Raw genomic sequence first — 21,224 nt, forward strand, 5'->3', positions numbered from 1 at the left:
TGCACTTATTTCACAATTCGTAGGTTAATATAGAAAATAGTAAAGAAATGTTAATAAAACTTCAATGCACTAAATGGTGAAACATGAGAAGGCATTTTCAACACAGCATTTCTATTTGTGCAATCAAGTTGGTTGATGGAGAATTTTCATATCTAGTCAAATGTTATTTACCTTTTGGTTTTGTCACATGCTTTCTCCTGCTAATTCTCGATAAGATAATTTATTTTTAATAATATTGAACTTGACTGAAGAATAATGAAACCAAGGACAAACAAAAAAACGAATATATACTATAAAAAAAAGAAAAAACATATTTGACATATCGAGCATGACAAGATCAATAAAAACATATTAGCAATTCTAGTGAAAAACATTGACTAATTAGTAAGCAACAAAAATCTTGTCAAAAAATGAAAAACAAACATATACCAAATTTAGTAGCCTAATTTTAGGAAAAGAATTTTTTGCTTTTAACACAATATGTAGTCTTTTTATTTTTATTTTTTTAGATATAAAATAATTAAAACGTGATAATTGAACAGTCCAATTAAATCTTGACAAAGGTCATGCATGACAAAAGGTTAATAGCACATCATAAATAAAGAATTAGTTCATTGTTAGCCTAAAATATGTATCTGCAAACTAAGAACTTGATCTTTTGCATCCAAAATGCATCATATTTTAGCAATTCTAGTGAAAAATATTGATTAATTAAAGTACTAGAAATACTATAAAATAAATTAAAGGAAAAAACCATGTCGTCACTGAGTCGGTCACGTCACGAGGCCTTCATATAATCACCTTATATATATCCTGCCTTCCCCCACCGAATAGCTGCGAGCTAGAAACAACTCTACTTGAAGTTTTACAGGATCCATAAATCTAAAACAATGGGAAACGGTACTCTTTACTGCCCAAAAAATGCTGAATTTTGTTGCAGATAAAAAAAATTAAAGCTGCTTATTGAATTGAATTGAAATTATTGTTCTATATCAACGGTACGAGTAATTCGATCAACAAATTAATGAAAAAAATCTTTGCAATTTCAGGTGATAAAGTTCGACCCAGCAAAAAGATCAAGTTCTCCAACAAGGTCCTTTATTTCCACCACTTGTTTGTTCTTCATTTTTTATGACTCGTAAATTCCTTGCTTTTTTTTTTCGATTAAGTTAGCTGTTATTCTGTATGTAGGAGCATAGAAGCACAGCTGTTGAAGATTATGATCCTTCTTATGCAGAAGATATCGATGATGATTATCGAGATGGTACTAGCTTACACTTTGAATCCTGCCGCGTTTTGAGATTGGCTCATTCGTTTTATGCAAGAATGATTTTTTATTTTGAACAATTTGTTAATTGTCTTGTGGTTTTGATGTTATTAAGGTGAAGGAAAAAAGTGGGATTTTACAGAATTGGAACTTAAACCTGATCATGCCAATCGGCCATTATGGGCTTGTGCTGATGGTCGGATTTTCCTTGAAACTTTCTCCCCACTTTACAAACAAGCCTATGATTTCCTCATTGCCATCGCCGAACCGGTCTGCAGGTACCCTGCTCCATTTTGTACAGGATAATCGCTATTATAATAGATATACCTATATACTTGACTGGTTTAATTTGTTGCTGTATATGAAAGGGAAAGCATTCGCGTAATCATCGTAGTCATTTCGTAAATATGTGGATTTATGGGTGTTTCAATTTTAGATGATTTTACTTGTGTTGTGATAGAGTTTTGATATGTTTGTGTACACGTGTATATTGGGTTACAGGCCAGAATCGATGCATGAGTATAACTTGACGCCGCATTCATTGTATGCGGCTGTGTCAGTGGGACTTGAAACTGAAACTATCGTATCCGTCTTGAGTAAATTGTCGAAGACCAAGCTGCCAAAGGAGATGATAAAATTCATTCATGATTCAACTGCTAACTATGGCAAAGTAAAACTTGTCCTCAAGAAGAACCGGTATTTTGTTGAGTCCCCATTTCCAGAGGCAAGTTGGTTTAATCTCCAAAAAGTCCATTTGGTGTTTTTGTTGAATGCAGAAATTCGGATTGCGAGGTCTTATGATGTTGTGATGTGCAGGTGTTGAAAAGATTGCTTAAGGATGAAGTTATAGTTCAAGCTAGAATCTCAACCGAGGTCTGTGGTTAGCGTGAATATTCTTTTCAGTAGTAATTCAATTGGACACCATCAAGTACAATAGGTTGCCTATGTAAAACTATGTTTATTTGTTCATTTTCAATGTCTGGATTTAATTCTTATTACATAATTACTTGCTACTATAGGGATTGCATGGAAGTGATGGATTTACTGTGAGCAAATCCATGGGTGAAATTGAAGGGAGACATGATGAGTTGCTAAATGAAGCAGAGTTGGCAGCTGCAGCTGAGGAAAAAGAGACGCACTCATTTGAAATTGACCCTGCTCAGGTAACTTGATTTCAGAGCTTCATCCTGAGATTACAAACATGTTCACTTTCTTTTCTAGTTATCTTTGTTCTATTTTTTGGGATGGGGAGGGGACTTGGAGCTTCAGTACTTCAGATGAACTCTATGCCAATTTTCTTCACTACATGTGGTTTCCATTTGTAACATGTAAAGCTTTGCCTTTGTTTGAATCCAGTACCTGTTACTTAACCTGTAGTTGGTAAGTAGAATATTCTTTGTTTCTAACTTTAGATGGTGTTCCACTTGCATTGGCTTTTCGTCTCTTTTGGAATCCCCAGTGATAATTTTTGGTTCCATCACTGGGCCTGGCTCCTTTAAATGGTTTAGTTGAGTGTACGATGTTGGTGGAATATTGAAACATTATTAAGCGTCACTCTACATGTTTTTGACAGGAGTAGTTGGCTTGGTTCTGTATTTATTTTGCGCACGTGTTGTAGGGGTATTCTTTTTCTATTTTTTGTATGGTAGGTTTTCCCAGGCAGTACACTTAAATGTGCTTATGAGTGAGTACTGAAGTTGAAATTCGTATGCCTATTAACTACAAAATCATGTGCACAAGTTTTAATGATCACAGGTTGAAAATGTAAAGCAGCGGTGCCTGCCAAATGCTTTAAATTATCCCATGTTGGAGGAGTACGATTTCAGGAATGATACTGTGAGTTTCATCACTTCTTAATACAGTTAAGTTACTCACATATTTGTTTTGTATGCTATTCTTCTTAATGGCCATTCTACACTACAGGTCAATCCTGATCTTGACATGGAGTTGAAGCCTCAAGCTCAGCCAAGACCTTACCAAGAAAAAAGTCTTAGTAAAATGTTTGGGAATGGTAAGGGTGCTGGTGCTTTATTACTTTGATTATATCTAGATTTTGAGTCCTTTTAGATGTGTTCGTTCATTAATTTACTGCTTAACAACATTGTGTGTGAAACTTTAGCAATGATGGATGATGTTTTTTAAAACATCAATTACACTGGAAATGAAAAATCTGACTTCCAGTATAACTTGAGAAGAGCTTAAACTCCAAATGAGTATATAAAGTATTATTTCAAAGTTTAAGCATTTGAAATATTAAGTTTTAACTCTCTTTGAGATGCTGTGCTTATATTGCTATTTTAGGGGCTACTATTGGTAATTGGGCTTTGGTTCTGTTGTGGTCTTGTGTACATTGGGAATTTAAATCTCCTATTGCTAGGTCTAAGCTGGTTAGTACCTTTAGTGAGATTGTAGCATTCTTCTCACTTCTGCCTTGTGGTTGAATCACTTAGCAGTTTTCTCACTTCTGAGTTTGTTTGCAGTCTGTTTTTCCTATGTGGCGAAAAAACACAACTCTAGGGATGATTATGGAGTTGGGACTACTCTATTCTGCAGTTTTCTGTGAGCCATGATTACCCTTGTGAACTGAGTGTTTATTATCTGTAATGAAGCATGAGAAGGAATATAGTGAACCTAGTTTGAGTTGTCTGTAATTCAATTCATTCTTATGAGAAAAATGGGCAGGGACTGATGTTCAGATTTGTTTCCTGGAAAGAAATAGCCTATGATGCAACTTGAGTTGTATTCTTTTCATCTCAGGTAGGGCAAGATTTAATGAGACATAGAGAGGATATTTTGCATCTAGTTTGAGTTGTCTATATTGACTCATGCTTTTGAGGAAAATGGGCAGGGACTAGTGTTCAAATTTGTAGTTTCTGGAAAGCATTAGCCGATGACGTAACTTGAGTTGTAATCTTTTTATCTCAGGCAGGGCAAGATCTGGTATTATTGTGCTACCCTGTGGTGCTGGGAAATCATTGGTGGGTGTTTCTGCTGCCTCTAGAATTAAAAAAAGCTGTCTTTGCTTGGCAACAAATGCTGTTTCTGTGGATCAATGGGCTTTTCAATTCAAGTTGTGGTCTACAATTCGAGATGAGCAAATCTGTCGTTTCACATCTGATAGCAAAGAAAGATTCCGTGGTAATGCTGGGGTGGTTGTGACTACATATAACATGGTTGCTTTTGGTGGGAAGCGTTCTGAAGAATCTGAAAAGATCATTGAAGAAATAAGAAATAGAGAATGGGGATTGCTTCTAATGGATGAGGTAAATATATAACTAAAGATGCTTGACATTTTCACACTTTCATTTGCAGATGGCTTGATTATGAATTTGTTATGCCTTTGTTATATGTTGTTTCCTTTCTCTAATTTGATGCTCTTTCAGGTGCACGTGGTACCTGCTCACATGTTTCGGAAGGTCATCAGCCTCACTAAGTCTCACTGCAAATTGGGACTGACTGGTAAGAATGTAGCTAATGAGTTATTCTGCCTTTGTAATGTCTGAATCAACACATGAAGTGGGAAGTGATGCTAGTCATCTATTGTTGAATTGTAGCTACACTTGTGAGAGAGGACGAAAGGATCACAGATTTGAACTTCCTTATTGGCCCCAAGTTATACGAGGCAAATTGGTTGGATTTAGTGAAAGGCGGATTCATTGCAAATGTACAATGTGCTGAGGTCTGGTGTCCGATGACAAAGGAGTTTTTTGCGGAATATTTGAAGAAAGAAAACTCCAAGAAGAAGCAGGTTTTTTGTGTGCAAGATATGCTTTTCTTTTTCTACTCAAGAAGTTGGTTAACATAACTTGAGATAAATGGTGTGAAACTATATTTATTTCAAGTGTGTCATTAAGGAGAAAAGGAGATATGGAACTTACTCAACCAACATTCTTGAGAAAAGATGAATCATATTGTCAACAATTTGCTGGTTGTCATGAGTGATAATCAGCCAGGGAATAATAAAATCTTTTTTGTGTGAAAAGGAAAGCATTTTACTGGCCAGATATATAAATTTTTTATGTATGGTGGTTCTTTTCTTCACTCTTCCATATAAATTTACTTTAAGAGGTTTGATCTCTGCTACATGTGGATAATCAATAAGGTTTTCTATTTAAGTTATTGAGCTTGAGTGACTATGGTACCTTAACATGATGCAAACTTTTGGAAGGTGTTGAATTCTGTCAGTTCAGTTTCTATTATTTCTTTCTTTTGAAACTTTAGATCCATATTGTTTTTGTACCTTATTAAAGAGGAACAAACTCACAAACTCATACTACATACTTCAGTATTTAGTAGTTTCTGATTTATTCTGGAAGTAGATTTTGTTCTGTATTAGTGAACTTGTATGTGTTGTTTTCTAGATGTGGATGTTTTGTTTTTGGCTATTGACTTGGTAATATTATATGTTGCTTTATTTGTTTGCCTGAAATATTCATTTCCAATTTTTTCTAGGCACTTTATGTCATGAACCCAAATAAGTTTCGGGCTTGTGAGTTTCTGATCCGGTTCCACGAGCAGCAGCGTGGCGATAAGATAATTGTTTTTGCCGACAATCTTTTTGCTCTTACGGAGTATGCAATGAAGCTTAGGAAACCTATGATCTATGGTGCTACCAGGTTTGCGTTGTTTTGCTGATTACATGCTTTTATTTTGCTTCAACTTTTAGTGACAGTGAATATATGTTGAATGCAGCCACGTTGAAAGGACGAAGATTCTTGAGGCATTCAAAACTAGTCGCGATGTGAACACTATCTTCCTTTCTAAGGTATGCTACCAAATAATGAAATTCATCATTGCAGTTTGTGTAGTCATGGAGATTATTTTCTGTATTTGTCTGTGATTATCCTTGAGCAGATGTAAACTTTACTATAGGGAAAATTTGCATGTTGGATACCACATTTTGAAGTGAACATAGGTTCAAAAGTTAGTTGAATTGCCAAAAATAAAAAATATTAAAGAGTTAATTGAATCAATTGTATGTGACTCTGAATTTTGATACTAATCAATGGAGATCATACCTCTATTGACAGGTAGGTGATAACTCAATTGATATACCAGAGGCGAATGTGATAATTCAAATCTCATCACATGCTGGTTCGAGACGTCAAGAAGCTCAACGACTCGGACGTATTCTCAGGGCCAAGGTGCTGTCTGTAGTTGAAAGATATGGATTCTATTCTAGTTCTATTATGCTTGTGGCTTTTGTCACTTTACCATTTGCATCCCTTCCGTATGTTTAATTTTATTAACAGTTATATGTAAACTTGTGGCATCCCTTAAGATACGCCAATTTTCTTCCTGCTCCTTAGATGTTAGTCAGGATTTCAGATTTTATTTACAGTTAAATATAAGCTGATGGCATCCCTTAAGACACCTTAACCTTCTTCCCGCTTTATGTATTGTGAAGGAATTTCTTCTATGACAAAATAAAAAAGAATTATTTTTGAAGCACCGTACATAATTAAAGTCATTTTATCACTATTGTGAGTTTGTTGAGCATGAGCTTTGGAAATTGGAATCTGCTATGTGAGTGCACAGACCTGATTAACTACTTGGTGACATATGTCCATTTACACATCTTCTGCTCCATTGTTAGCAAGTTTGAACCTATTAACTAATGGGTAATGATTTTGCTAAGTTTGCTTTTGGTTTGACAGGGGCGGCTTCAAGATAGGATGGCAGGGGGTAAAGAGGAGTATAATGCATTTTTCTACTCTCTTGTTTCTACAGATACACAAGTGAGTTAAATCTTCTGCTAATCAACACGTTCTAACACTCTGCTGAACCTTACTGGTTGTAAGCATATATGGGGGTTACTGGTTGTTCACTTGCCGTTGCATTCCTCAGTCTATGGGATTTTTTTGTGATTTTTGTTTGCCTTATCTTAATTCAGGAGATGTATTACTCAACAAAGAGGCAACAGTTCTTGATTGATCAAGGTTACAGTTTTAAGGTAAAGCTTTCTGGCTTACCGATGTAACTTTTATGTTTCTGGCATCTCTATATTTGTGGATTTGAATATCCTCATTACATGACTCTGTGATTTTGTAAGTTTTTTTTTTATTCTAATCTGCTTGAAGTACAATTGCTTTTGAATTGTGACTTCTGCTTTGTTCATGAGTAATTAGTTTCTTTGCAGGTCATCACCAGCTTGCCCCCTCCTGATTCAGGGCCTGAGTTGAGCTATCATCGTCTTGATGAGCAACTTGCACTTCTTGGAAAGGTTTTTCTCCTTACTCTCTCTATGAGACATTGTTTCCTCGCAAACAACATTGTAGGCATTGATGTTCTTTCTGTCTCAAAAAGGTTTTGAGTGCCGGTGATGATGCTGTTGGTTTGGAACAACTAGAAGAAGATGCAGATGGCATGGCCCTCCAAAAAGCCCGTCGATCTGCTGGATCTATGAGTGCCATGTCAGGAGCAAGTGGGATGGTTTATATGGAGTACAAGTATGGTCACTTTCAATGCATAACTTTTGCTTGTTGTACGGCATAAGTTTCATGAATATTATCTAATACATGATGCACTTACTTGGCAAAGTCCTGGGGAGAAGAATAAAGAGATTCTAGTTTGACAAGATAATATTCTTCTAAAATGCAATTTAGGTTTTGAGACGGAGTGAACAAGTATTCATTGCAACACAAATAAATGTGAAATCTGGGACTTGATGATATTATAGAACCGTATTAGCTTAGTTTCATGACATTAAGTGGCTCTATGAGCTAACAACAATGCAATTGACCCGAGATATAATGTGGTCAAACATATTTCCAGTTGCTAGTAAGTATAGGTACTCATATTTGTCCGCTTTTGATACATTTGGAACGAGTCATATGATCAAGCAACGGGTGTCAGTTTCTCAATTTGTTGAATTCCTCAGTTTCTCAGTTTGTTGAATTCCTCTCTCGCGTCTTGAACTTTCTGATCTTATTCGTCTCCATGGTAGCCTGCTATGTGTTGCAAATGAAAACCCTTGACGATCTCTTCACTCTTTCTGCTGCAGTACTGGACAGAAAAGACCTGGGCATGGTATGAAGAGCAAGCCAAAGGATCCATCCAAGAGACATCATTTGTTCAAGAAGCGCTTTGGCTAAGCAGACGACTACCATCATGTACCCTTGGTGGTGGTTATTTGCTTTGATATCCCTATTTGAGAAGGTGACAGAAGCAGACATGCAGAGAGAGGCATTTATGCCGCTCTTGTGTATTCATGACGACAATTTTGTGACTACCTAGTGAAAAGAACTAATAACAAGAACGTCTTATACGTAGATATATCAAGCTTTGTAACAGGGAAGAGATCACATATGATTTTAAGATTTCGTAAAATGTGGCATGAAGTTGTGTCCATTGTGCTGGGTAAATTGATTTGTCAACAAGAAGCATTCAGTCACTAATGTACCATGCAAGAAAGTTTTACTGTTTAAAAGGCATTTCTTTCGCTCTCGTTGACTGATTTTGCAGCACATCAGTTTGATCATTGATGTAGACACACGGTGGGTGATGGGTGATTTTTCTGAACTTTGGTCAATCTGTCCCCTGTAGGGCCACTGGAACAGCAGTTTGGTGTTGGTGTGATTGTGTTTCCTAGGTGCAGAGTACTAAAAAATTCCCCTTCCCCTTCAATGGACAAGGAGAAAAAAAAAGCATCCCGCAACCTTGGAGTGCCACAACATCAGAGGTAGTGGGTTGGTTTTGTACTTTTGTGTCTTGAGTGGGACTGAAAAATCTGCATCTGGTTGAAAAAAGTCGTACCATTTGAACTGCGAGCAAAGCACGTAAGTTGGGAAGTCAATAATAATGGCACATGGGATATCTGGAGACTGTTAGTATTACTCTTGGTCACTGCGCATGGATGAAGTTTTTGGGTAATCAAATTCTACTTGCATTTTTCTTCATGGGCAATAATTCATTGCACGAAATCTGATTATTGTTTCCTTCCGATTTACTCCAAGGCTAACTATAGTTTGAAAACGTCCAAGAATGCAAAGTCAAACCCCGCTGCTAGGTTTTCATGTGAAAATGTTGTTGTTTCTGATATTTCAACTTTACATTCATTGTAAAATTAATGGCGCCATAGTTTTACCCTTATCAGCGGACAAAGAGAAGCGAATATGGTTATTGCAGCTTTGCGCTATGTTTGGATTGCTGAGTTTTCATGGAGAAAATGTTGAAATATTTACCTAACATATTTCTCAATAATCTTGTATGAGAAATAATGAGTTGACCTTGACCTTGTATGATTTTCAATCATGTCACAGATCCCATTTCTTCTTCTGCGTCATTCAATTTTCACAGTTAACCTGCTCTTAATCTTCCCGAAGTGTGAAGCTTTACCAAGGCGGTAAGTTAACGATAATGAGTTGACTTCACAACACAAGACAATTTGTCGAAGGCCTTGTTTCTGCCTGCCATAAATAAAATCAAGAGCGAAACATAGGTTTGTTTGGATTGGGCTTTATTTTCCCAAATTTATTTGCTTACATCATCATTGCAATTTTCAATACACCTTTTTACCTTCCCAATTATCTTTTTATCTCACATACATCACATCACAAAAAGTGCTACAGTAAAAATATCTCTAATAATTCACAATCCAAACAGACCGTATACCTTCTAACTGATGTCCGTCATCACTAGAAATCTAGAATGGTTAATGTCTTGCTGACCTAAATATCCATTACACCTCTAAGATAACGGCTGCAAATTTTCCTTCCACCAGCACGCCTTTAAAGCAATTCAGCAAGTAATGCAAAATATTCAAGTAAACATGAATATACTGCGCAACATTACGACTAACTATTGGTTTGCTGCTTCCAAACAAGTCGCTGTAAGTTGAGTTCAATCTCCATTTTTTCCAAAAAAAAAAAAAAAACAAAGCCGCCAGCAACAGATTAGGTAGCTGTGTCACTGTCTCTGAAGTTGGTGGAAACCCCATAAAAAGACGACAAAACTGACACAGAAATTTCCTAGCAAGCAAAATAGGCATTGGGGTCTTCCCCGTGTCGTGTTAGAAAGAGTTGTCTCTCTCTCTCTCTTTATCCTTTCCTTCCGAAAGATGATGACCTTTCTTGTACTATCTATCAGATTAATGATGGTTCGAAGTTTTACAAGATCGTTGCGTTCACTCTTGTGCTTTTCATCCTTCCCTTTTTCCCTTGAGAAACATGAACTTACTTTTTTTTTTTTTTTTTTTTTTTTTATCAAATATCAACCAGAACCTAAACTTAACCACGGTAAACCACCAAAAGCCGGTAATTTGAGATGGTCTACCACAGAGCTTAAGTACTGACTCACACTCACTAAACTAACCGATGTGGGAGACGGGGAGGGGAACAGGGACACTCAAAGAGGCAATCAAGTTTTTACCACTCCACTGCTACAATTTTCTGTTTTTTTATCAAATATCAACCAGAACCTAAACTTAACCCACGATAAATCACCAAAAGCCGGTAACTTGAGATGGTCTACCACAGAGCTTAAGTACTGACTCACACTCACTAAACTAACCGATGTGGGAGACGGGGAGGGGAACCGGGACACTCAAAGAGGCAATCAAGAGAAACATGAACTTACTTGCTCGCATTGGTTTCGCATTTTACTGCACCCTTCATTCTTACCCTCTTTGATGTTTTCCCTTTTAAGAAACAACTTTCCTTATTACCAAAAAAGAAACAACTTTCCTTTGAAAAACCGAAAGCGAACTGAAATGATGTTTGTCTTTTACGGATTCTCGAGACGATGGGAGTTGCATTGCAGAGACCTAGGGACTTTTTAGCGTTTGACTGCTTTTGGGACATTCCTTGTGCTTCAGGCTCAAGCATATTGCATGCCCTACAGATGAATACTAGTGTAGTGTACTACCCTCTCCAGTCCCCCTCACAGAGAGGTACTAATTATTCTGCCTATCTGTTATTGGAAAAGAAAAAGGTGGATGTTTTACCAAGCGAGGCAAAGATTCACTTGCATAATAGTATAATGAAATAGACCAAATTCAGGACTCCTTGTGTAATCTTCTGGTTTTTTAAACGTAAAACACCAGAAAGAAGAGAGAGTTTGAGACACCATAAAGCATAATAATTACTTGTTTTATTTTTTTTCAACATAGATTCAATTCCAGTCCCCTTCATAGTGGAGACAAGAAGAATAGAGAATTATTTGCAGTAAAGTAGGACTAAGTGTGTGTGGGGCAAATTATAGAAAGTTTTCGACAGAATAACTGTACGTTTTGCTCTGATGTACCCATCTTTAGGTTTAGTCAACCGGAAGCCATCTCTATTCACCATTCTGCAAATTTTACAGGCTTATGCTGAGTAGGACACAGAAATGGCAAATAACACAAAGAGAAAGCCAAATTAGGAGCTGTTGGATGAATCCGGATTAGTTTTCTCACCAGTATCCGACAGCAGTTCCTTCTTATCTTGAATTCCGTCATAATTCATTTCAGAATCTTGGGGAACTTGTTGAAATGCCATTGTCAATCTGATGTAACCAACTGCGGTGAGCTCCTACAAGTCAAGGGAAGCAGGACTACCGTGTCATTGACTGAGAAATCCGCAGCCTCATCCTTACTTGGAATTGGATGCTTCTTTTTTGATTATGTATGAAAGGAGCAATCTTGATGATCACATTATTATGTCTCTACTGTTTAAAATATTTTGAAGTGAAGGACTGAAATGGTTGTGCTAAAATTTTTTGAACGTATTACCTCGAAACAAAACCCTTTCCTGCAAACTTAAGTTTACGCTACATTATTGCTTCTTTCCCAAAGATTCTCTGTTTTGCTTAATTTTTCATCATCATGATTCATGAGTTGAGGATTACTTTAGACACTCGAAAATAAAGGTCCAAGCAAAAATAATGTACTACCACTCGTGCGCGTGTACAAACAAGGTATGATTGTCCCTCTAATAATTGTTAGGAAAAACACTAAAAAAAAAAGTGTTGAAGAAACTGAATTCTTCCATGGAATCCGAATAACACTACTTTTATTGGACTGAATAAAAGGACAAGCCAGATGAGAACTTTATCAATCCCTCATTTCGTTGCAGCATCTCCCCCTGTCCCAGAGAGCAAAAACTGGCACATATAGTTCTCGCCTATCTTTTTCTATTAATTTTATCAGCCAATCATCAACTAATATGTAGGAGAGCAACGATAGGATATTGAAGTACTTGTATAATATACAATATGAATATGAATTTCTGTCTATACTGTCCTGGTCAAATGAGTAGCTGTGGAATCATTGTAATTTGTTAGTTGGGAGGCTGATGATCAAATAAAAAAGAATTCTTTTCCATTTTGCTCTCCCCATTAACTGAGACGGATCTGTCCCTCACTCTTTCTGATCAGATACGCTTGGAATTTTATGATGATATCAAGAGAAGGAAGTCATAACACAAAAACTGTTCTACATGATTAATTCGAGACCAAATTAAAGCATATCAATAGCTGTGAATGGATGGGATTCGTCTATTTCTATTCCCTTTTCAGACTTTTGGGGATTCCTCTTTCGGTTTCACCGCCAGTGTTCTATCATAGGTGTCAGTTGGAGCAAGAAATATTTGCTTAAATGGTCATAGCTTTTGGCACTCATTTTACTGATTGACGCTAAAATACTTTTTATAAAGGGAAGGGTCATCTTATTAGTAATGGGTAAAACTGTGTCTCAAAGTTGATATCCATTATTCTTAGCTTGTTAAGGGTGATTCCAATATATTTTTGTGGCAAGGTTTCAGCTTTCAAGACAAAGAATCTCTTTCTTGCTAAAGGCATCGCATTTTAAACTATGCAAAAAAAGCCTTCCAAAAAAGCAAATAAAAGTAGTGTTGAATTCGACAGAACCCTGTATAATGCAGGGTTAAATGCCAAACGTTCAGGATTCCAGCAGCAGTGATTTGATCATTTTAGGGAATGAGCAAAACTCGACCATCAAAGTAAAGTTGGAACCCCGACTTAGATTGCAAACTCACGGAGTTGGCATTCAATTGCCCGACTATGATGCCAGCCGGTGACATCGTTTTTTATAGGTTCGTTAGAAACGAATGAATGAAAAATTCTCCTGCTTTTTTTTCTTCTTCCAAAATTGCTAGAACATCACAGAAAGCTACGCAGCACACGCTCTACCAGGACCTCAGGCTAATTGCAAACAATCATGATTATGACCATAATGATTTGACAGCAACAAAAAGGGCTGAAACAAGTATAGTCGTTATATTATATAGGATGTACTCAAGAAACTGTCTCCTAGCTAGATCATAGGCTTTGAAATTCCTTGACTAAGTTCTGATTGGGCTGATGAAGGTCCCATGTCCTGCGTATGCCTTCCATAAAGTGTTTGAAAGCATATTATTGTTTATCTTGCATTAAGAGTCCTAGTTTTTATTTGTTTGGCCAGATTTGGTTATGAGGCTGTATAATCATGTGGAAAAACTATAAACATCAAAGACTGCATTACTGTTCGTTAAATGAAAAGAAAACCAATGATGAAGTTAAAGAAACTGATTAGTGCAGCACAACATCACAAATTGGTTGCAGTAGTCAACATGAGGAACCAAATTGGTGGCTGCACTGACTATGAGATGAACAAGTGGACATTTTTCTTTTTTGCTCCTTTCATAATCAGTGTACGTATACACTTAACCGCAGTCACTCACTTACTTCTAATATCCAGTAGAACTGTAGAAGAAGGAGAAAACGATAGATGGAATATTGTCGGAGTTCATTATTTTCTTTGTGGTTTACCAATCTTAGTTTTGTTTTTATGGGCTCCATTAGTCTCAGCCAAGTAGTACAACCCATTGGGCATCAAGAACTCTGCACTTCACCAGAAAATTTTGTTGACTAATTTATGTGTAGAATAAATTCAATTTTATTCTTAATTTACGCAATGCATGCCGTGATGAAGTTGGGAAAGCGAAAGATGATTGGGTGTCAATTGTCAAAGAAAGAGAAGTGTTGTAGGAGTGATGTGGAATTCGGTAGTTGATCAAGAAATATCTTGGGTAACATCTGCATCAAATTAATATCACACATAAACGGTGAAAAAACAGCCACAGTGTTGTGATATCTTCATGCAAGTGGCAGTATAGTTGGTATTGTTTCAGGAATCGCCTCTGCAACTTCTGTGCTATTGGACGCAGCAAACTTCTTAATCATTCAAGATTGCAAATGTTTAGGATTCCTCTAGTACTTGCCAGTCCTGCAACTTGATATGGTGATACAGGTCGCTACTCTTCATCCAAGGCAGCATTAATTTATACAATCTGCTGGACAGCTTTATCACTCGAGTCGATAGCCTAATAATTAACAACTTTCGTAGCAAGAAACAAGCTTTCCAAGGCAGAATAATGGCATGGAGTACAAATTATTTTGTCTTCTTTGAATCCAACTGAGTTTAAAATAGGGAGGAGGACAAAGAAAAAAAAAAGACCAAAGGCAATAGAGCTACTTTGTACTGAAGAACTGTTCGAAGTAGTTTCACATGTTTTTCTTTCCTGTAATTTTGATTTGCCTAAGATTTGAACTTTGGCCTAAATTACGTAATCCCAGAAAATATCAAGACGAAGTGAAAAAGAAAAGCGGGGGAAAAAAAAAACAGAGCAGCTACCTACAGTGGCTATATTAAATTAAAAAGCAAGATCTTTTGTTAGTGAAATGAATTCAAAGATTGTTATGCCTTGGCTGATGGTTGATAGGTATATTTTAAACGATTTAGTAAGCAAAGTAAATGGTATGCGTAGAGGAGGATCTAGGCATTCTATACAGCAAGATTCCGCTACAATCTGTGTTCCCAAGAAAACAAAGATCTTAAGCACCTTATGATTAGTTTAATGACTCGCTGAAGTAGAGGGCGAACCCCTTTCGACTGTTCATCATCATCAACCATCAAGGTAACTTTTCAAACCACTAATTGGCTGTGAAATACTTCTAGGCTTGGGTGGTTCTGATTGAAACTAAGGGCTGGGGCGTCTGCCTTACTACTTGCGCCCGCCCAAGCTCAAATGTGATTTCTTGCATGCATGGCCTCGATCTCGATATAAAGTAATTTTGCGTGGAATATTCACATAATATTGAAGTGAAACTATGAAAGCATATTACAGAACCAACGGAAAAGAGACAGTTGACGAACTGTTCTACAACATTATTCGGGGAAATGGAGCAATCATTCATCGCCCTATTTACAGATTGAGATACGATGATTGAAGAGCCAAAAAAAAGACAACAACAACGAGATGCACTATTTATAACTACATTAAAATTCCTGCAGAAAATTACAAAACTAATATATAACTTAAATGTCATAGCCTTGCTGAATGGTGAAGACTCCTCAGTGCTGCCTAATTAATCTTTGAAACCCCATATTAACTTCAGCAGTCAGCATTACACTCACACCTAACCTTTTCTTGTTTATTGAATAAACGCCTTCTGACTTTCTTTTTTTGCTCCTACAAGCTTTTCCTGGTCGTGTGAGTGAAATCAACTTAACCCTCCTACTAATTGATAAAAGCTTTAGCAGCAACATATGACCAAAGCCGTCATCATCATCATTCCATCAGTAGCTGTAATATTGGTACTGTTCGGCTGCTGCTGATCCCAAGTTGTTGTAAAATATTTTTGTTGACCTCCCTACTGCTGACCCTTCATCATCTTCTTCCTGAAATCCCTCAATCTGTATTAAATCAATCAATCGTCGATGAAACTATTGTTAAATTAGAAAATATATATATATATACACAATGGAATTTTGAGATAAAATTGTCACTCATTCGCACAAAGTTACTATCAGTAAATAAAATATGGATTGAAAGTGGGCAAGTCCAACTTGGGATAATACTTTAGTTGTATTATTAACTATGCATTAAAGATCATGCGGAAGAGAATAATATTACCCAAAGATCATCTTCGTCTTCATATCTAGTACTTGTAAACATGGATGCTTTGGGAATCTCTACAGCTTCATCATTACGTGCAAACCTGCCACGTATCCTCGGTCGATTGTCGGCCAGTGTCTTCCGGCATGCATACTGCAATATTCGAGAGCATCACAAGAAGAGCAAGACACCAAATTAAGTTTACCATCCACATTTTCACCGTACCTAATTATTATTAATTAGCATGATGATCAGTGTAACTTTTTAAATGATGCTAACTGTTACGATCTCACTGTTCGAAGCTTTGCGAACTGATAAACCAAGAAAAAGGCACTCTTACCTTAATTGTCTTGTTGAAATTTCTCTGGTTTCTTTTCGCTCTGTACCTGTGAATCCTTTCTTTCCTCTCTTCTGCACTATAGCGTCCCACTTTGAAGTTTGCTTCCTCCAGGAATGACCCGTCTGTAGAAAGTGGGCTCGAAGACAGAGTATTCTTAGATGGGGTATTGTGCACCTTCACAACAAAAGAGGAATTAGTCGTTTATTCTCAAATATAGTATACTAAGTATGATTTTTTTTACACCAGGAAAAAAGAAATTGAAAAAACAGAGCAAATTTTGTTTGCTGCATTCAGTACAAAAAGGTGCAAATAGCACGTTCGAATAATTGTAAGATTACCTGTAAATCTCCGGTGCTGCAAACCCTTCTCATTTGACCAGTAGATAAGTTGTTTTCAGGAGGATTCATGACTTGGGACTGCATATTTGGAGACTCCATTAGGCTATCAAACCTCTGGTGGAAAAAAAAGTTGGGCTTGCCATCAAAGGAGTTACTACTGTAACTCCTCTGCATCAGCTTAACCACATTATCAGCAGTATTGTTCTGAGGCACGAACGGATTGTTAAAGGCAGCAATGGTTTCTAAGGGGACTTGATATTCCTCTGTTTTAATCACCTCCAGGAGAAAGTAATCTGAATCATTTGCATTTGGGAAATTTTGGGCCGTTTGACAAATTGAGAGATTTTCAAGCTGATGACTAGGTGGTGAGGATGAGGAAAGAGCAGATGCAATTTGGTCAAGAGAATAGGTTGTTTCATCGGCAGAGTTGTTTTCTTGAATTCTATTACTATTAGTATCGTTATTATTACGGTTATTAAGGCTGTCTTCAAAGGTTTGGAAGAAATCATGCTGAGGATCGACAGATGAGTCGGAGAAAGGAGAAAAGGGGTCAGAGAAAAAGCTGTTATCAAAGACGAAGAGATCAGAAGCCATTGTTGAGTCGTTGACGCTATGAAAAATCACTCTGGGGAAAGCTCTCTATTTAAAGAGAAGAGGTTTGCAGCCTAAAGGAGGATGGCCCCTTGTGGAAAAGGGAGTCAATACAAGTTGTTCGAAGCGAAGACAAAAGATGGCCAATTAAGGACACTGCGGAGGCTCTGCCTTTCTTTTTCTTTAATCAGAGCTGTTGTCCACAACTGAGGAAGATGACAAGAATCCCATTTCTCTCTCTCTCCTTTCTCTTATAGCTTTCTCTATCACACGCTAACGAAAGAGAGTTGTGAGTGAGTTTCTGAAGTACCACTAGAAAAGCAACTCAATCCCTTCTCTCTTTCTGTGAGGAAGAGGCCAAATGAAAATAGGACTCCCCACCCAGGCCTGGCCTCAAAATGTTCAGAAACAGAACAGCTGAAGAAGACCAGAGCACCGGAGTTTATACAAGGCATTATTAAGAGGAAATCTCCAATTAAATCCCTCAACTTCGTCTTATTTTTGGAATTGAAAAACCAGTTACTTTAATGTCATGCACCCTTTAGGTTCTGTTTGGTTTCTTCATATGCAAAAACTAGTGTTGGTATGACCGTATGGCAGGTTTTCTCTATTACTGTACAATTGTAACGTCAAACAAACTTGTTTTAGCTGTGATATGCGAAATCAGCTTCAACAACTCATTCCATTGTCCATCTTTCTCGAGTAATAGCAGTATCCTCAGCACTTTCCGTGCTAAAAATATGTACTGTTGGAGCTTGAGGAGTTAAATTTGCTGTGTCTTGAGAGAAATTTGAAGCTTTATTCTTGTTCTGTCCAAATTTGAATTGGAAATATGTAGTAATACAGATAAATGTTTAGGTATTGTAGTGATCAGATACACTATGCAGGAGGGGAAAATTTTATGCAAATTTCATTGAACGGAGGAAGAAGTTTATATTCCTCACTCAGAATGCCAATGCTTCCACAGTCAATTCAGTTTGTAATGCAATCGAAGTGTTGCTTTAAGCCTTTTAACTACACAATCCTTGTTCTACTTGTGGATTGATCATTTGATCACGAATTTTGAAAATCATAATAACTACAAAAATGCTCAATTTTATAGCAAAATTGGAAAGGAAAAAGAAAAATATTACTCAAAGAGAAAATAATAAGTATTCTACAATGTAATGAACAATAATGGCCGTAGATGCAACGCGACAAATTTTGCTCATAGTAATTAACCAATCGTTTTGGAAGTATTTTAAAAAAAGGACACTTGATAAAAATACTACAACAGCAACTAAAGTGGCGGAGAGCTGATAATAGTAGGTGATGACGAGTTTATTCAAAGTAATTTAACACGTTGAAAAAATAACAAAGATGACAATGGTTAAAGTTATGAAATACTTACATGTGACGGAAGTTTTACAACACATTAAAACACGTGATTTTGAAATACGAAAACCAGGAGTATTAAAGTTGTGACAGAAGTGCTATAATATAACGTATTGATAATCATGAAAATTCAAAAATGCCTAGGCAAAGTATAGATAGAATTATTTCATCTGTTAAATTAATACAAGTGTCAAAACATGACAAAGATTTAGCCTTGTTATCTCACTATCATTTCAAATTCATCATGTTTCCTTTAAATGGAAAACTAAAAGAAATTAGTTTTGATACTTCACAAGACACTGAATTTATTAAAAGAATAGAAAAAAAATATTAGAGAGGCTAAACATGTTTTTCAACTATCTTTTGATGTTTATGATTAAATACTACTGCAATTTTTTTTTAAATGCTCTAAAACAACCATCAAAAAGGAGTTATGTCTTGATACTAGGTGTTATTGGATTCTCTCATCTCAAAGCTCAATTTAAGTGGTGAGACTTTCTCTGGTACTTCCTAACACCTTTCCGCTTCGCATTGAATTGTACTGAATTCGTTTGGATTGATTTTTTTTGGAAATTTTTGTTAAAAAATATATATATACTATAACGATTTGATATACATGAAGTAAAAAAACGATTAGAAAATATATTCATGAAATGCGAAAAAATTTGTTTGGAAAAAAATTACTTTTCAAACAAGGCCGTATGAGTGTTAAAGGGTTTTCCTAAACTGGATCACATCATCGACCTTTCATTGGATAGAGTTGTTGTAATTGAAATTAAATATTAGTATTGAGCGTTATTGGACTCTCCCATCCTATGGCCCAGCTGATGGAATGAGGTTTTCCTAAGTTGTAGAAAAACTTTTGTAAGATAAAATTTTTTTTTTCCTTTTCATTTTCTTTTTTTTCTCTCTTTCTTTTTTCTTTTCCTTCCTCCCTTCCCGCTTCTTCTCCCTCCCCCTTCCCTCCCATGTTCCCTCTCCCGAGACTTCCATGGCAGCAACTTTCTGATCTGTCTTTTTTTTTTTTTTGCTTTTTTTTCTTTTCCATGGCAGCCACCCCTCCCTCTCCCTTCCCCGCCATCCCTCTTCTCCCTCTCCCCTTCCCCTCTCCTCCCCTTCCCCGCCACCCTCCCTCTCCCTCTTCGCAACGCGATCTGGTCGGGCTCCTCCCCTTCCCCTCCCTTCCCCCACCGCCCCTCCCCTTCCCCTCTCCACCTTTGCGATCTGGTCACGCAACTAGATCGGTCAAAGAGAGAGGGGGAGGGGGAGGATGGCGGGGAAGGCAAAGGCGAAGAGGGGAGGGGGGAGGGAGAAAAAAAAGGAAAAAATTTTCAGAAGGGCGCCAACAGATTGGTCAAAGGGGGAGGGGAGAGGAGGAGAGGGGGTGAGGGAGAGAGAAAAAAAAAGAGGAAGGCCGGAATTGGCGGCCAAAATAGTGACTGGCGCCGGAAGCGGTGGTGGAGGTGGTGGCCGGCGGCGGAGGATATGGTGGGTTGGGTGGGGGAGGAAAAAGAAGAAAGTTGAAGGGAAAGTTTTTTGTGTATTTTTGAAGTGTGTTGGTTAAAAATTTTGATAAATTTTTTGGGGTTCCCGTAACAAAAGTTATTAAAAAACTAGTATTATACAAACTTGGTAAAAAACCAAGCTTCCAAATAACACTTTGCTGCTTCCATGATCTGATTGTATTTAGCCTTCATTAGTGAAATTACCTCTAAAGTATTTAGGCTTAATGTATGGAAAACCAAACGTGGCCTTAGTTAAATTACCTCTAAAGTGTTTAGCCTTAGGGTCCGTTTGTTTCGGGTGAAAATGTTTTCCAGGAAAATATTTTCCTAATTTCCCGTGTTTGGTTGCACAAAAGTTACTGAAAACATTTTCCTATGTAAAATATTTTCACTCATCTTATGGAAAATAACTTCCCTTCCAAACTTACTGAAGTTGTTTTCCGAAATGCATGCATCCCACCTGTAGTATGTTCCAAACTTATTGAAAACATCTTGTAGTATGTTCTTTTTTTTTTTTTAGTGTAAACAGGAGGACTCGAACCCAAGATCTCTTCCTTACACTCCTAATTCCCCCGTACCACCCAACCCAACCCAACCCTCTCCCTAGTATATTCAAAATAAAAAAAAACCTCATCCTGCTCATCCTATGCTAGTAATTAATTATGTATAATAGAGACATTCTTTTCTAGAGAAACTTTCAGCAGTGAGAGTGCAAGATATATGTCACAATAAGCATTGCATGTGATTGATATTTGATACTAAATGGCCAGCAATTTATTTATTGTTTAAGGAGATATTTTTTATTCATATATACATTTCTCTAAGATTTTTTAAAGTTAAACAATGAGATAAATTTTCTTATTTTGCATGGGAAGAAGTATGTAGTTATAATGTGTAGAAAGTAAAGATAGAGATAAAAGTGAAAATATTTCAAAA

At 36.9% G+C, this 21,224-nt stretch overlaps 2 protein-coding genes across 3 annotated transcripts; one reads left to right on the plus strand and one right to left on the minus strand.

Annotated features, from left to right (window-relative positions):
• The first annotated feature begins 787 nt into the window (after positions 1-787).
• On the plus strand, positions 788-8,700 carry LOC113703884 (general transcription and DNA repair factor IIH helicase/translocase subunit XPB1). The gene is made up of 20 exons (XM_027225384.2): positions 788-900; positions 1,050-1,093; positions 1,192-1,264; positions 1,383-1,545; positions 1,769-1,991; positions 2,084-2,140; positions 2,287-2,430; positions 3,023-3,103; positions 3,191-3,278; positions 4,193-4,530; positions 4,651-4,726; positions 4,822-5,015; positions 5,720-5,883; positions 5,960-6,032; positions 6,298-6,411; positions 6,925-7,005; positions 7,161-7,220; positions 7,407-7,490; positions 7,574-7,716; positions 8,271-8,700. Exons 1-20 carry the CDS (start codon positions 891-893, stop codon positions 8,359-8,361), a joined length of 2,301 nt encoding a protein of 766 aa, XP_027081185.1. The 5' UTR covers positions 788-890; the 3' UTR covers positions 8,362-8,700.
• A 6,614-nt stretch (positions 8,701-15,314) lies between these two features.
• Positions 15,315-17,833, minus strand: LOC113703593 (uncharacterized). 2 transcript variants are annotated; one of them, XM_027225005.2, is made up of 4 exons: positions 16,819-17,833; positions 16,481-16,654; positions 16,159-16,293; positions 15,315-15,923 (listed from the first exon to the last, which is right to left on the minus strand). In XM_027225005.2, exons 1-4 carry the CDS (start codon positions 17,410-17,412, stop codon positions 15,822-15,824), a joined length of 1,005 nt encoding a protein of 334 aa, XP_027080806.1. In that variant the 5' UTR covers positions 17,413-17,833; the 3' UTR covers positions 15,315-15,821. The 2 variants fall into 2 exon arrangements, with proteins under 2 accessions (XP_027080806.1, XP_027080805.1); XM_027225004.2 differs by having other exon boundaries at positions 15,390-15,938; positions 16,819-17,830.
• Between the last annotated feature and the right edge of the window lie 3,391 nt (positions 17,834-21,224).

Source organism: Coffea arabica, chromosome 8e (genome assembly GCF_036785885.1).
Source record: "Coffea arabica cultivar ET-39 chromosome 8e, Coffea Arabica ET-39 HiFi, whole genome shotgun sequence".
NCBI lineage: Eukaryota > Viridiplantae > Streptophyta > Magnoliopsida > Gentianales > Rubiaceae > Coffea > Coffea arabica.

What these genes read in the sequence shown, in the direction of transcription:
- LOC113703593 (XM_027225004.2), bottom strand. Translation starts at nt 17,412, where the DNA reads ATGGCTTCTGATCTCTTCGTCTTTGATAACAGCTTTTTCTCTGACCCC. An exon ending in GCAGCACCGGAGATTTACAG is followed by an intron (nt 16,655 to 16,818) that starts GTAATCTTACAA and finishes TTTGTTGTGAAG; the next exon opens with GTGCACAATACCCCATCTAA. An exon ending in AAGACGAAGATGATCTTTGG is followed by an intron (nt 15,939 to 16,158) that starts GTAATATTATTC and finishes GATTTAATACAG; the next exon opens with ATTGAGGGATTTCAGGAAGA.
- LOC113703884 (XM_027225384.2), top strand. An exon ending in ACGATTTCAGGAATGATACT is followed by an intron (nt 3,104 to 3,190) that starts GTGAGTTTCATC and finishes TCTACACTACAG; the next exon opens with GTCAATCCTGATCTTGACAT. An exon ending in TAGTAAAATGTTTGGGAATG is followed by an intron (nt 3,279 to 4,192) that starts GTAAGGGTGCTG and finishes TTTTTATCTCAG; the next exon opens with GCAGGGCAAGATCTGGTATT.